The sequence below is a fragment of the Entamoeba invadens genome (assembly GCF_000330505.1).
Source record: "Entamoeba invadens IP1 unplaced genomic scaffold scaff_1105074725959, whole genome shotgun sequence".
NCBI classification, from domain to species: domain Eukaryota; phylum Evosea; order Mastigamoebida; family Endamoebidae; genus Entamoeba; species Entamoeba invadens.
In genome coordinates this window covers 4,275-18,548 of record NW_004440417.1, presented here as the reverse complement: position 1 = coordinate 18,548, position 14,274 = coordinate 4,275, and the positions used below count along the sequence as shown (strand labels likewise).

General features: G+C 36.6%; 6 protein-coding genes across 6 annotated transcripts; 3 read left to right on the top strand and 3 right to left on the bottom strand.

Annotated features, from left to right (window-relative positions):
- EIN_503150 (hypothetical protein) lies at positions 1-1,092 on the bottom strand (the record flags this gene model as incomplete). The annotated part of the gene is made up of 2 exons (XM_004256992.1): positions 1-382; positions 564-1,092. Coding segments are annotated over 2 exons (911 nt in total), but the record flags the coding sequence as incomplete, so codon positions are not given.
- Positions 1,093-1,760: 668 nt separating this feature from the next.
- On the top strand, positions 1,761-3,185 carry EIN_503140 (hypothetical protein; the record flags this gene model as incomplete). Its single annotated transcript, XM_004256991.1, has 1 exon — positions 1,761-3,185. The coding sequence occupies one exon, from the start codon at positions 1,761-1,763 to the stop codon at positions 3,183-3,185; it is 1,425 nt and encodes a 474-aa protein (XP_004257039.1).
- A 471-nt stretch (positions 3,186-3,656) lies between these two features.
- On the top strand, positions 3,657-5,347 carry EIN_503130 (hypothetical protein; the record flags this gene model as incomplete). The annotated part of the gene is made up of 2 exons (XM_004256990.1): positions 3,657-3,659; positions 3,704-5,347. The coding sequence occupies 2 exons, from the start codon at positions 3,657-3,659 to the stop codon at positions 5,345-5,347; spliced, it is 1,647 nt and encodes a 548-aa protein (XP_004257038.1).
- A 239-nt stretch (positions 5,348-5,586) lies between these two features.
- Positions 5,587-6,335, bottom strand: EIN_503120 (rab10, putative; the record flags this gene model as incomplete). The annotated part of the gene is made up of 3 exons (XM_004256989.1): positions 5,587-6,004; positions 6,099-6,287; positions 6,325-6,335. The coding sequence occupies 3 exons, from the start codon at positions 6,333-6,335 to the stop codon at positions 5,587-5,589; spliced, it is 618 nt and encodes a 205-aa protein (XP_004257037.1).
- A 400-nt stretch (positions 6,336-6,735) lies between these two features.
- EIN_503110 (xaa-pro aminopeptidase, putative) lies at positions 6,736-8,469 on the top strand (the record flags this gene model as incomplete). The annotated part of the gene is made up of 1 exon (XM_004256988.1): positions 6,736-8,469. One exon carries the CDS (start codon positions 6,736-6,738, stop codon positions 8,467-8,469), a length of 1,734 nt encoding a protein of 577 aa, XP_004257036.1.
- A 2,048-nt stretch (positions 8,470-10,517) lies between these two features.
- Positions 10,518-12,339, bottom strand: EIN_503100 (hypothetical protein; the record flags this gene model as incomplete). Its single annotated transcript, XM_004256987.1, has 2 exons — positions 10,518-10,582; positions 10,632-12,339. 2 exons carry the CDS (start codon positions 12,337-12,339, stop codon positions 10,518-10,520), a joined length of 1,773 nt encoding a protein of 590 aa, XP_004257035.1.
- Between the last annotated feature and the right edge of the window lie 1,935 nt (positions 12,340-14,274).

The following is a 14,274-nucleotide window of genomic DNA, read 5'->3' as shown; positions in this document are numbered from 1 at the left end:
AAATCTGACCAAGTGACAACAAAAGAATCTTCCTCAAAGTCGGCATAAAAGTGCAAAAACGTGACTATTTCAGCAACATCGAACTCTTTAGTCATTTCAAACACTATAACTTGGAACACTTCATCTCTTGACGTGAGCTCCCACGACGCCAAGGATGCCAACAAACACCTTGCAATCTCGCTCCACACTAAATTATAGTTCTTGTATATTGTTTTAAAGATATCCGTAATCCTCATCGCTCCCTTAACATCCTTCCCAAACACAAACGTGACTTCTTCGTCGTCTTTGTCTTTCCCGGCTAAAAACGATCCGGTATCTTCCAAGTCTTCCTCGCAGAATTCTTTATAAAAAAAGTCGATGAAGTCCTGATTGCTCCAATCTTCTACTCATCAAAAAACTGTACTATATTATATAACTAAAAATTTCTCGTACATAAAAACTTTGAATGAATACAATAAAATTGTATTATAAAATATAATAAAATGTATTATATACTATAGTATAATATATATTCGTAAAAAATATAACAAAATGTATTAAAAAATATAATACAAAAAACAAACGGACCACACGTTTGAGAATCTTATAGAGGTATTTGTCCGATGTGACCTTTCCTATGTCCTTCAAAAAAACTTTATAATCCGCCCCCGTCCACTTTCCAACATGAGCGTTAAGCTTTTCATTGAGTTCTTCCAAAGATAGAACTACTGGTTCTTTAGCACGAGCGGCTTCTGCTTCTGCGCGGCGCTTTTCAGCTTCGATTTCGCTCTTATAAGTCTTAAAGGCCGCTTCGATGGCAGGAAGAGTTTCATCGGCTAAGATCAGAAAATCGGAAATTCCTTTGAAGTGAATAACATTTTTCTTCTCTTTGCCATCCGCTTCAATTGTCATTGTCGCATCTTTGCCTAATTCATAGACCTCTTTGGATGGCTCTTTTGTCCCTTTTTTGTCAAATAAATAGAGCGTCATGCCTTTCCAGAGAAGATACCGTTTCTTCCACTTTTTGTTCTCATAGATCAAAACAGAAGACTCTAATGTATAAGGCCGGACTACTTGTGAGAATAACTTCATCTCTTTACTACTCTCGGTCATAGCCGTTCAAAACTTAAAGTTCAATTTCATAGTTCCGTTTTCTTTAATTATAGAAATGAAATTCGGTATTGGACCGCAAAAGGTCGGGTGTGCTTTCTTTTTTTTTTTAATTACTTTTATTATTCAAATAAAGCAATGACTATAGTTTTTTTTATCGTTTTTCGTACTATCGGTATTATATTATATTTATATAATAAATATAATAATATGTTATTATTATTAGTTGTAAACTAGTAAAAAGTTATTATGTAAACTATTGTTCAAAAAATTATTATACAATTTATAATTTTAAAAGATATATTTTTATAAATAATATAAATATTCTATAAAACTAGTAAAATTTCTTCCTATTATTTATTGTAATTAATAGTAAAATAACCATTTGAACTGCAATTTGGAAAAATATTTGAGTGATACAATCTTAGAGAAAAAGACAAGAAAAGAAAACCCTGTTTGGAATGATATCAATTGAATAAAGAAACTTTAAAATAGAAAGAACGAGTTTGTTCTTATACATTGACCTTTTGTATTCCGTACTCACACGTCATAACATCTTTTGTGATTGTAATTTCCAATCACACTTTTCATTTTCTTCATGACCGGAATGACTTAACAATTGAGAGTAATATATAGTGAATTATTGGTCGAGCTTTTTTAACTTTATGCACATGGAATCGCCTATCGACACCCTTTTAAAGGACCCCATGTGTACTTTAGAGAAGTTAATGGACGTCGAGGACTTTTCTCGCGAGATGAAGACAAACGCGAAGTTAATAGAGTACTGCAGTACTCCCCAACGCCTTCAGAGTATCATTCAGTATTCTCTCTGTGATATTCCCTCTTCCCAAACCCGTGAGAGTGTTCTTAAATATCATTATATCTGTTCTTCCTTATTCTCCGATGAAGTCTCTCACATCATCGATCCCATCGCGCAGTCCACCGACATCGTGAGGTATTTATTTGATTCACTTAATACTCCCAACGTGACAAAGATGTCGAATGCGGCGGTAATTTTATCTTCTGCGATCTCGGTCGACAATTCCTTTGTTTTGGAATACCTCAATACCAATGATGACGTCATCACAATCTTAATCACTCATTTAGAAGTCGACGGGGTCTTAGAATTATTACTTGAAGCTATTAAATTAGAAGATATTAATAAAAATGGAACTATAGATCAAGTCTGTCGACTTGGCTTGATAGAAGCACTGTTTAAAACCCTCCAAAGTCATCCCTCTCTTGACGCTCTTGACAATATCACTGCGTTTGTACATAACCTTGTCATCTGGAAGATCTCAAATAGTGACTCATACACATCGAAGTTCGTCACGAAGATCAACGAGTCGCCGGAACTCAATCAATTCGTCCATTTCGCGTTCACGACGCAAGACGACTTCGTCGCGGCGCAGTGCCTCCAAATCATCTCAAACATTTTGGCGTGCTCGACTGTCTTGACATATAAAGACCAAGTGACTCTGCCGGGGATCTATGTCGCGCTGATACAACACTTAAGCCAATTTGAAGAGATCTTTGTCAAGAGGAAGATTGGGACGCTGACAAACAATTTGGTGTATATAGTCTTGTCTTTAGTCCTCTCCGGATATGACAAAGTGCATGAGGAAATTACTCGGCAGACTGTCTTGAAGAGTATGATTGCCGTCTTTTATGGCGCCCACTCGAGCACGGTAGTGAGACAGACGGTGCAAATCACTGTGGCGTCGATTTTAAGTAGTGGCACGACATGCCTCAAAGTCAATTTATTAGATGGTGGGAATTTATTAGATCTGATGGTACAAAAGGACAAAGAGGCTTTGGAGGAGAAGGAGAAGAAGAACATAGCGCCAGACTATTGGCTGATAGGCGAGAAAATGATGATTGGGTTCTATCACTTCATAGAAGACAAAGACGAACAAAATGAAGTGAAAGAGATCATCGAGAAGAACGCCGAGTTTGTCAATTACATGAAGAACGTCGTGATGGTCAGAGAAGACTACAAATCAGGCTATTTTGGTAAGATTGCACAGGGAGAGGAATTTACAGACGAAATTGATTTCGACGACGGCTTTGAGGAATTCGAGGAGGACGAAGAGTAAGCCCGTCATATCAAAAACAAAGAACAGCACTTGACTAAGACTACAAAGCTCCTCCAAAGCAATGTTTATTTGAATTTTGAGTGGGTTGGACGTCTACTATTCAGTATAATTCATTCTAGTACTAAAATACTATTTATAGAAGGATTTTAATTTATATAAAATTATAATTTTACAATAATAAATTATACTATTAAGATATAGTACAGTACAACGGCAAGACCGTTTGATTAGAGAATTAACAGAAATTAATAACAAAGCTATTTAATTAGTTCAGTTTGTCCAAATTAATACTATAGTAAAAATGATAAGAATGGATAGTACAGCAAAGTAGTTATCTTTTCGAAGTCCTATCGATTTTGTTCTGGGCAAAAACCTTCAAAAGAAATGAATAGATAGAAAGTGCCAAAAAGCCGAGTCAGACGAGAAATAAATAATTAAATGAAAGAAGGGTTTTGAACTGGTAAATTAAAAATGGTTTGTCAAGTTTCTTATTTCCACAGGACTCTGCTTACATATAGAATTACTGGAGTGGCATGTTTCGCTTTCCACCGATGGCGTCACCGTTAGATATATTACTTGGGAAAGCCGATTGCACGCTTGAGAAGTTATTGAATGAAGAAGACTTTATATCTGAGATTAGGCGGAATAACGACTTAATGGACTTTTGTGTTGAACCGGAGAACATTCAACGATATCTGAAGTACACGACATACGACATCACCCCGACGGACGACCCGGTCCTCTTTGAAAAGTATCACGCGATTTGTATTTCGATATTCACGGACGAACCCTCTCATATCATCGACGTCATAGGAACTAATGAAGAACTTGTGGAATACCTTTTTGAAGCAATACGGTCGAATAACGAGAAACGGATGAGTGCGGGAGGGTTAGTCTTGAATTGTGTGATTCAAGTGGGGAATGCGGTGGTCTACGATTTATTTACCAAAGACGAGACGATGTTGAATACACTCATGGCGCGGTTGGACATCACTGGATTTCTTGACTCGATCTTTCAAATCATGAAATTGGATGATATTGGGAAGGAAGGATGTATAGACTGGCTATGTAATAAAGGATTCATCCCAAAACTCATCACTACTTTAATGGGAACACAGTCATTGGACATCATTAGTAATATCTCCTCTTTCATTCGAAACGTCGTCATGTGGAAAGTCTCAAACGACAACTCGCATATCTTCCGGTTCATCACGTTACTTAATAGTAATGAGATCCTCCCCAAATTTGTTCAGTCAATGTTCGAGAGTCAAGACGACCTCTATGTCGAACACTGCTTCATTATTGTCAGTAACATTCTGGCGTGCAGTACTATACTGACGTATACTAACCCAGACGAGTTGCCGGGGATATTTAAAGCACTTCTCCCACACATCTCACACTTCGATGAGGTATTCAGAACTCGAAAATCCGGAGGCGTTCTGAATAATTTGGTGTACATCGTCTTGTCACTTGTCTTGAGCGGGTTCAAACAGATATATGATAAATTGGCAAGGGAGAATGTGTTGAATGTAATGATGGAAGTGTTCTATATGAATCATTCCTGCACGATTCTGAGACAAACAATCAAAATGACTTTCTTGACGGTGGTCAACGGAAATGCTATGAACGTCAAACTAAAACTCCTCGACGGTGGGAAGTTGCTCAAAACATTTGTTGAGATGGACAAGAAAGCGGTCGAAGAAAAAAAAGAGAAGAATCTTGGGCCAGACTACTGGCTTATTGCAGCTCGTTTGATGAGGAGTGTGTTACAGTCCGTGGAAGATAAAGGAGAGGAGGACGACTTTTACACCGCCATAATCGGTGACAAGGAGTTTGTGGATTACGTCAATACAGTCGTTGTTCCACGCGACGACGAGACGAGTGAATGTTTCAATAAACAGAATACGGCACATGAAGACTCAGAACAGTCGGACGATTCTCAGAACTTCGACGACGACGGGTTCGATAATATCGATGAGGACTTCGACGACGAGGAGCAGGACGTCGATGACGAGATTGTTAGAAACGACGACGATGAGGAAGACGACGATGAAAATGACGATAACGAAGATGTCGATGACGAAATAAAAAACGTTGAAGACAAGGACGACGACGATGATATTGTCAAAGACGTCGCCAAAGAAGGTGACGTGAAACAGTGATAGTTGAATTTGTGTCTTTTTTCGCTTTTTATGCACCTCCATTCTTGGAAATTCCATCTTTTAAAAATGACAAACTATATATTATAGTTCTTTAACCACAAAAAATACTATAAATCTGAATTCCATCTCATAATAATACAATGGATATTTTTAGTATAAATGATACTATAAATATAATATATCACATTTCGTTCAATTTTGGAGATTGAAAATGAAGGAACAAAACACAATATAAGTGACTAAAATAAGAAGCATTTCGACTTTTTTTGAACGTTGTTCTGCTTGACGTTCTTGGGGTCATCTGTTTCTTCTGTGCACATCTCGGCTACCTCAAGCGCCATTGCTTTAAGCGCCTCTTCGCACTTATCCCCCGTTTTTGCAGAACACTCGTAGAAGGCTTTGTACCCCTTTTCTGAAATGTAGCCAGACATCTCTGTCGGCTGAATGGTGTCATCAATCTTTGGCAAGTCCGATTTGTTTCCGACAACTATGACAATTGCTTTGTTTGCATAGTACTCAATATCCTTCGACCAGTTCTGTAAATTTTGAAATGAGTTTCTATCGTTCAAGTCAAAGACTAAAAACGCGCCACAACACTTTCTGTAAAACGAACTTGTTAATATCCTGAATCGTTCTTGTCCGGCAGTGTCATACAATCTGTAAGTCGGTTTTTTGTTTAAATTGCTGTGAATAATTGTGTAATGATTTGCTATTCATTTGTTAATAAAATAAATGTTTATATAAACCAAACTCTAGTTTGACTGATTTCGCCTTTGAAGACTCCGGAGTCGGGACGTCAACGACCTTAAAGTTTGCGTTAGTAGAAAGTTCCTCTTCTTCAGTGAAAGTCTTGTCTGCAAACCGAGTCAGCAAACAGGTTTTCCCAACACCTGCTTCTCCCAAGACTAAAATTTTATAGTTGTTTGAGGACTCTCCTTTGCTTTTTGTGAGTGTGTTTGGTGAGATAAATAACAAACGGATATTGCATCCTTTTTTCGGATTTGGAGTTTTTTAGTTTTTTTTTTGTTTTTTTGTAAGTAACTATTTTGGTAATTCAAATGGTCCATATTTAGTTTATTATTTTTACTAATGTTTTACTATGAATTTTTTAAAAAAAGAACCTCGTCACTCGTTGACGGGCTCAAATTTCAATAAAAATAATTAGTATTATAAATAGTATATTTTTATATATTATTTATTATAATTGTTCTAAAAATAGTTATAGTTTTTTTATTATAATATATTTATTATAATATTATAAAATAAAAAATAATAAAAAGCAAAACTATTTTGAATAATTAGTTATTAAAATAATATTTACAATTATATTATAGTTTTACTTCAATAAATTTAAAACTTCAACACAATCTCGAGATTGAATTATAAGAATGTCGGAATATCAAGCACGTCTCTCTAAACTTCGAGAGGAAATGCGCCGATCAGACGTTTCTTTCTATGTTCTTCGCATATCTGACCCCCATTGTTCTGAATATATTAATTCACACTTCAAACAAGTCGAATTTCTATGTGGCTTTACTGGTTCAGCCGCTGTGGTGGTTATAACCCAACAAGAAGCACTTTTGTGGACGGATGGGCGATATTACATTCAAGCAACAGCCCAACTACCTTCGTGCTACACCTTAATGAAAGCGACTGAGAAGACCACGCCGAAGGTCTTTGAATATCTTGCTGATAACATTTCCCCGTCACAGTATGTCGGGTTTGATTATCGAACGACGCCTTCTGAGTTTTACACCAGTTTAAAGGAGAAAGGAGTTCCAATGAAAGATGTCGATTTCATCGAACAAATGATTGGTGGGAAGTTAATTCATTTGGACGTTTACCCATTTCTGGGAGCTCAACTGTCCGTGGCAAAGAAACTTGAACAAGTGAGGGAAGTCTATAAGAACAGAAGTGTTGTACTCACTGCCCTTGACGATGTTTGTTGGCTGTTTAATGTGAGAGGAAGTGATGTGCCGTATATCCCAGTAGCTTACTGTTTTGCTATTGTAACACAAGAGAGAGCCGTCTTGTTTATTTCAGATGAAAAAAAGGTGCAGACTCTTCAACACATTTTGCAAATCAAAGAAGCTAACGTCGACGTTCTGCCTTATGACAGTTTTTATGAAAAGTTCTTGGAATTAGTCGGAGACGAAGTTGCATATGACGCAAAATCCACAAACGTGCGCGTTGAGCAGATTTTGGTGGGATCTGGAAAACATTTGTTTGACACCATTGAAGACCTCAAAATAATGAAATCAGTCAAACTTGAGAAGGAAGTTACGACCACTCAACGACTCCATGACATCGATAGTAAAACATTATGTGATTTCTTTGCTTCAGTCAATGAAAATTGTGTGAGTGAATTAGACGCATCTAAGTACTTAGAGAGTTTGAGAGTACAAAATAAGGAATACAATGGACCAAGTTTTGAGTCTATAATAGCCACGGGTAAGAATGGAGCAATTGTCCATTATAGAGCTACTGAAAAACAAAATAGTGTTATTGATTGGAACTCTTTGTTATTGTGTGATGTTGGCGGACAATACCCCGACGGAGCAACAACGGATGTGACACGAACAAATTACTACGGGAGTGTTTTGAATGTCGAGGAAAAGGTCAGAAGAGCATATACAAGAGTGTTACAAGGACATATCGACTTACTCATGGAAGTCTTTGAGAAGACTAAAACAGCAAAAGAACTCGATGTTGTAGCACGAGAACCACTTCTCAAGGAAAATTGGGAATACAAACATGGAACTGGTCATGGGGTAGGACTCTATATGATGGTACATGAAAGTCCTCCATCGTTTAGAGATGATAAAGTGTTTCACGAAGGGATGTGTATCACTATAGAGCCTGGGGTGTACTTAGAAAATGAATTTGGAATAAGAATAGAAAACCAAGTCATCGTTGTCGAGAGAGATGAGACCCATTTTGGCTTTGAAAGTTTGACTAAAGTGCCTTATTGTATGAAATTGATTATGACCGAACTCTTGAGTACTGAAGAGAAAAAGTGGATTAACACGTATAATAAACTCATCTTGAGGGATATTTTGCCTCATGTGGAAAGTGCAAAGACAAAGACTTGGATTTTAGAGAATACAGTTGAATTAATTTAATTCTTAAATACTTACAATTCGGGAGGAAAGTGCAATGGACGTTTACAGTTCAAAAAATGTTATAAAGACGAGAAATGTTATTACTGTTAAGAACTTGTAATAATTATTGTTTGGTATATTTACAATATCAAACAAACCACACCACATGGTCACATCAGTTGATTTGTGACTAAAAAGTCTCATATAGACAGACATAATTATGTTTACAAATTCATCCAAGTCAGTGTACTAGAGAAACTAAAAACAATGAAACAAATAAATCCAGGAATTACACTTAAGCACTTTGATAATTAAGGAAACAAGAGTGTGGTAATGTCTAAAACAAATCTTTTTGTTGAAAAAAAATAATTTACAAATAACAGAACATATTTTGGCAGTGCAACAAACAATGGTATTTGATTGATGTTACAATTGTTAAAGATAAAATACTGCGTAAGCATAAAGTACTTTTCAAAGTTTTTTGTCTTTAGTTTTGGAAACAAACCGATTTCTTACCAGTCAGAATCATTTTATATTATGCGACTCCAACTCCAACAAGTTTGTCATTTTTTATTTTTGAATTGTCTCGTTGTTTATATTTTTGCCTCGACAAGTTTTTTGATCCTGTCGTCCCCCGCCTTGAACTTCTCTGCGTCTGCAACTTTGAGAGTCTTCCATTGTGGTCTTGTTCTTCTTTCCTGTTGTCTTGTTTTCAGCTGAGACATTCAGAATCCCATTTGCATCAATGTCAAATGTGACTTCGACTTGTGGGACACCACGTGGTGCGGGTGGGATGCCACTCAACTCAAACTTGCCAAGCAGGTTGCAGTGTGATGTCATAGATGTCTCACCTTCAAAGACTCAAATGAACGCGCATGGCTGCTTGTCGAAATATTTGTGACTTCTTTGCTGGAATTGTCGAGTTTCGTAGGATCAGTACAGTCGTCACACCGCCTGCTGTCTCAATGTCAAGCGTCAATGGCGCAACATCAAGCAGCAACACATCTTCTGTTGTCTTTTACCATTTCCAGTCAGAACAGCAGCCCGTACAGCATCACCACAAACAATAGCCTCATCTGAGTTCATGCTCTTGTTGAACTCATTCCCATTGAAAAAGTCTTGTAGTATCTGCACAACCTTTGGAATACGAGTTGATCCACCAATCAGCACAACGTCGTCAATGCTTCCTTTGTTTAGTTTGGCGTCTTCAAAAACTTCTCAACTGGTTCTATTATCGACTTTGAATTCTATTATCGAATTCAACATCGATCATGAAGAGGTCGATGTTGAATTCTTCAAAATATGCTCTTGTGATAAACGTACGTTGATTATATCACTCAGTTTATCAACTTCAATAAAATAGTTGTTGTTGCAGACGATAGTGTTCGCTTTGTCCTTTCACGTAATGTCCCGAGTCGTTTGACTCAAGAACACACCTTCTTGTATTGTTGTGATGTCTTTTTGTTCTTCTTCTTGAACTCCACAATGAAGTGGTTGACCATTCTATCATCATAGTCTTCACCACCAATATTGTTGCCATTTGTTGCCTTCACTTCAAAAAAACATTATTAATCGCGAAAATTGACACATCAAATGTTTCACCACCAATATCAAAAATTAAGACGTTCTTTTCTTTCTCTGTCTTCTTGTCAAGTCCATGCAAGTGTTGTTGGCTTGTTGATGATTCTGAACACATTGATGCATGCATTCTTTGTTGTTTGTCTCATTTAAATTAGTGAGAAATTTGGTGTGAAGGAGTCAATGTGTAAAACCAAATAAGAACAATTTACAGGTGTAATATGTACACATTCAGAATTTAATTTTAAATAAAATATGAATCTCAATAGAATTAAAAATAGAAACTAATACTAAATGGTTGTTTATAATAAAATATAATTAATCTTAAAAAAGAGCCAAGTTTTTTTACCAACTAACTTCATATAAACAAACTAAGGAGTTCCAATTTTCATCATATTTTAAAAATGTTGTGTGAATGAATGGATATTTTAAATCGAGAATTAAAAGTGAAATATTTACAATCTTACAATTACAATTGTGTGTGAAACTGTTCAAAGGGCTTTCACTAAATGTATAAGTCTTCGTTCGAGTAACAGAGTCTTTTCATGGAGAGTGTCTATCAATGAGTTTATTTTTCTTTAATGTGAAATAGATAAATAACAAACAGAGTCCAAACTGTGTTTCAAGAATGGTGTTGATGACGTAATTCTGGATGTACAAATTATATACGCCAACACCATATGTACAGACACATACAATGAGTTCCAAGTCATTTGTAAAACTCCATTGTTGTGCCAATTCATTTTTGTGTTTGTCTTCGAAAAGATTGTCACACCAATTCCGACTAATAAAAGGAAACACTGTCTTTTGCTCGCATTGAAGCTTTGCCAAAAACAGTCTCACCTTTCTCATAGTTTTAACTCTCCACATAATTTCATGACTGATTTGTCCACTCCGAATATAAGAAGTCACGACACCTTGAAGACGGCGTTTGTCAAACAAAACGTTAAAGGACTCCTCTGGCCAATATTGTAAGTCTTCCCCATATCGGCACAGAGTCTCTACAAACGACAAACTGAACAGAATGTTCGCGTGTTGCATAATTGGGTGAATTTCTCTTAGTTTTGAGTGGAAGAAATATACACTTTTTGGGTCAACCCACTCGGACCCAATATCGATCTCATCGTCAGTAACTTCAGCCGTTTCTGTCGACGAGACTGTGCAATCAGTAATTTCATCTTCAGTCAACAGATCAGTCACTTGAGCAAAACACGAATCAGTTCGTTGACCAACCTTTTTTGGTTCTATTATGAGAGGGTTTTGCTCATTAAGAGAACATGTGAACAAAGCAGTTTCAATTGGTCGATCGTTTTTGCCACTTTCAATTAAAGACGACATTTGATGAGCTTGTGAAACCTCAGTGATTTGGTCTGAAGAGATGATTGGTGTTGTCGACTTTAATGGAACAGATACAGCTTCTTCTTCCATCAAAACATTATTTGTTACATTGTTGAACTCGACGCCCACATCTTCTTCCATATTCAAGTTAATTGAAGAAATGTTGTGTTCTTTTTCTACAGCCTTACTCGTAATATTCGAGTTTTTCTCGTTATCGTTCACACAAATTTCGTTGTCGTCACAATTTATAAAATCTGGAATTGGTTTTGGTAATTCATTTGTTTTAACTTTTAAGGGTTGTGTGTTTTGAACAGATCCCAAACCTCCAAACGTCCCCAAAGAAACAAACGGGGTTGTGTATTGTTGGTAGTGAGTATTTTCTCTTTCTTTTCTTATGAGTGAACTTGGATCAATTACGTCTTTTGTTGTCAAGTTATCAACTCCCTGGTCTCGTCTTTCCAATTGTTGTGGAGGTTGTATATACAATCGTTGTCTTCTTGTTAAATCAACGAAGTTTTGTGTAGCTTCATTTCGTTGTTTTGAATTAGAGTCGACAAGAAGACTTTCAGAGCTGATAGTTGAGCCTTCATTTTGTCTTTGTGGTGGTTGTGCGGAGACTACTGACCTATTCCGAAAGTTGCGATTTTTGAATGCATTTGGAAACCTTTTTGTTTGATCATTCGTATCAGCATCACAATTTTGTGTTTTGTCATCATCTTCTTTTGTAGTGAATGATTGTTGCTTTGAATACCACGAGTCCCACGAAATAGCTCCATCGTGAAATGTTTGTGCTGATGGAACATTATGTTTTATTGGGACTGTTGTTTTTTGTTCTAGTAAAGAGGGTTTCTCATATCCAATGTGTTGCGGATGTGTTTCTGTCTTCTTTGTTGGTTGTTTTTTGTGTCTTGGTTCAGTGTATGTTGATTTGTACCAACTTGCCCAAGAATTGTATGACGGAGTTTCTGTTTCCATCAAATTACAAATACAGTTTTAAATTTTGTTATTTACAGCAATTTTTAAAAGTAAAAAATGGAATAAAATAATATTTATTAGATTTGAACTTAATATTTAGTTTGTAAATAGTTTCGATACAATAAAAAAGGGCTTGTCTCACGTCAAGGCAAAGTCATACCAAACCCCTAATATTTTAAAGAAAAAAGATCTTGAAAATTCATTGGCCAAATAAAAAAGTAGTGAAGCAGCATATGACTTACAAATTTGTAAATAAATCATTTTTTAAAATAATAAAAACCAAAAACTTAAAAATCAAATCGATGTCTTTGTTTGACTAATATTAAGGTTGTTGTTAATTTTTCATGATTTAAAAAGTAGCAGTATAAAATCAATTAATTAAGTTAAAGGAACCTACATTGACCACCATCACCTTTACCAAAAAAAATATTTGCCGCGAGTGTATTTTAAAGAAAGTCCACCTTTCAGTCACTGTTTGTGCGTCCCCATGTCACCCACTTTCCTTGTCCGTACTGTGTGGATGCGGATGTGGTTCCCCCGCTTGCGGGGGGTCCGCGCCAAGGGAGGACTTGGAAAGTGGGTGAAACGGTGCACAAACAGACTGTTTGAGTGCGGCCTTCAGAGCCTTCCTTTTAATGCTCCATCTCACTCGGTTTCCACTAACTCGAGTTAATTTTTCGGCATTTCTTGATTACGGGAACCAGACCAAATACAGTCAAAGTTTCCTATTTACTATAATTTTAATTTGAATATAATTCGAAATAGAAAAAAAAATAAATATATTTTTAGAGGTAATGTGGTGGTCAATGTAGGTCTTTTAAGTTAAATTTAAAAATTTGTCATGAAATTCCTGTGGTCTAACCACCAAGAATTCAATAATGCATTTTCAATTTGATTTGTTATTGGATTACATGGCTCGGAGCAGTCTTATCCTTCAACCGTCTCTTCGCCTTCGGGACTCTATGTTCCCTATTCGTCATGTGGAGAACAATCTAGTGAGTTTCCTAGCTCAAAGGAAGCTCTCCCATGACTCAAGTAAGTCATCAGATCCTTCATACTAGAGATTGTGACATCACTAATTATCTTAGGGAGGTCCAATCTGATCTTCAACAGCTTTTCTATCCTTTCCACAGAGAGCTTGTTTATCAGTCCGCTGATCGTTTGACCACAGGAACAGTGGTCACACTTCGCAGATTCCTTGCACTTCAAAGCTTCTCACAAAGTGTGCTGTATTTTGACACTTTTCGGAAGTAAGCAGTGGCGAGGTTTTCATCTTTTACAATTGTGACATCAACCACATAACCCTTTTTGGCTTCACTGTCTTGCCAATAAATGTCGGGTCTTCGAGCAAAGCTTTGTCTGTCATCACAGAGCAGATTTCTTTCGGCAATGACCACATTCTTCTTCTTTTCGTCGTACATGTCTTTGGGAAACACCGTCATTAAGGTGTTCTCATCTATCATCTTCAGCCTCTTCAGCTATGCCATATGGATTTTGTCACAGACTACATTATGTCTGGCTATTTGGGACTTCTTGGTTATTAGACAACTCAGCAAGATGTGTCTAATGTTGGTTATCTGGTCTTTGCAGCAGTAGCATCGTGCATCAGAATTGTTTCTAGTAATGGTTGCCTTCCTCGTCCCACAAAAGGTTGCCTTTTCCTGCATTCTCACCACTTGAATGAATGCATCTCTTTTGATGTTGCAGTTCTTAGATGCTTTTCCTGAGATATCTCTGTTGCATGCGACATTCTCAAACATTTTAGCAATAATACCAGCCTCCTTTTTGGACTTCCACTGCTCAAAGAAGAAGGAGTTTATATTTTTAGGAATGGCATTCAAAACCACTGCAATCGACTTGTTTTCTGGGGATTCTTTTCTATGCAGTTTTGCAGTTCTTGCTTTGTCTTCTTTTTCTGCAAATAAGCTACAACTC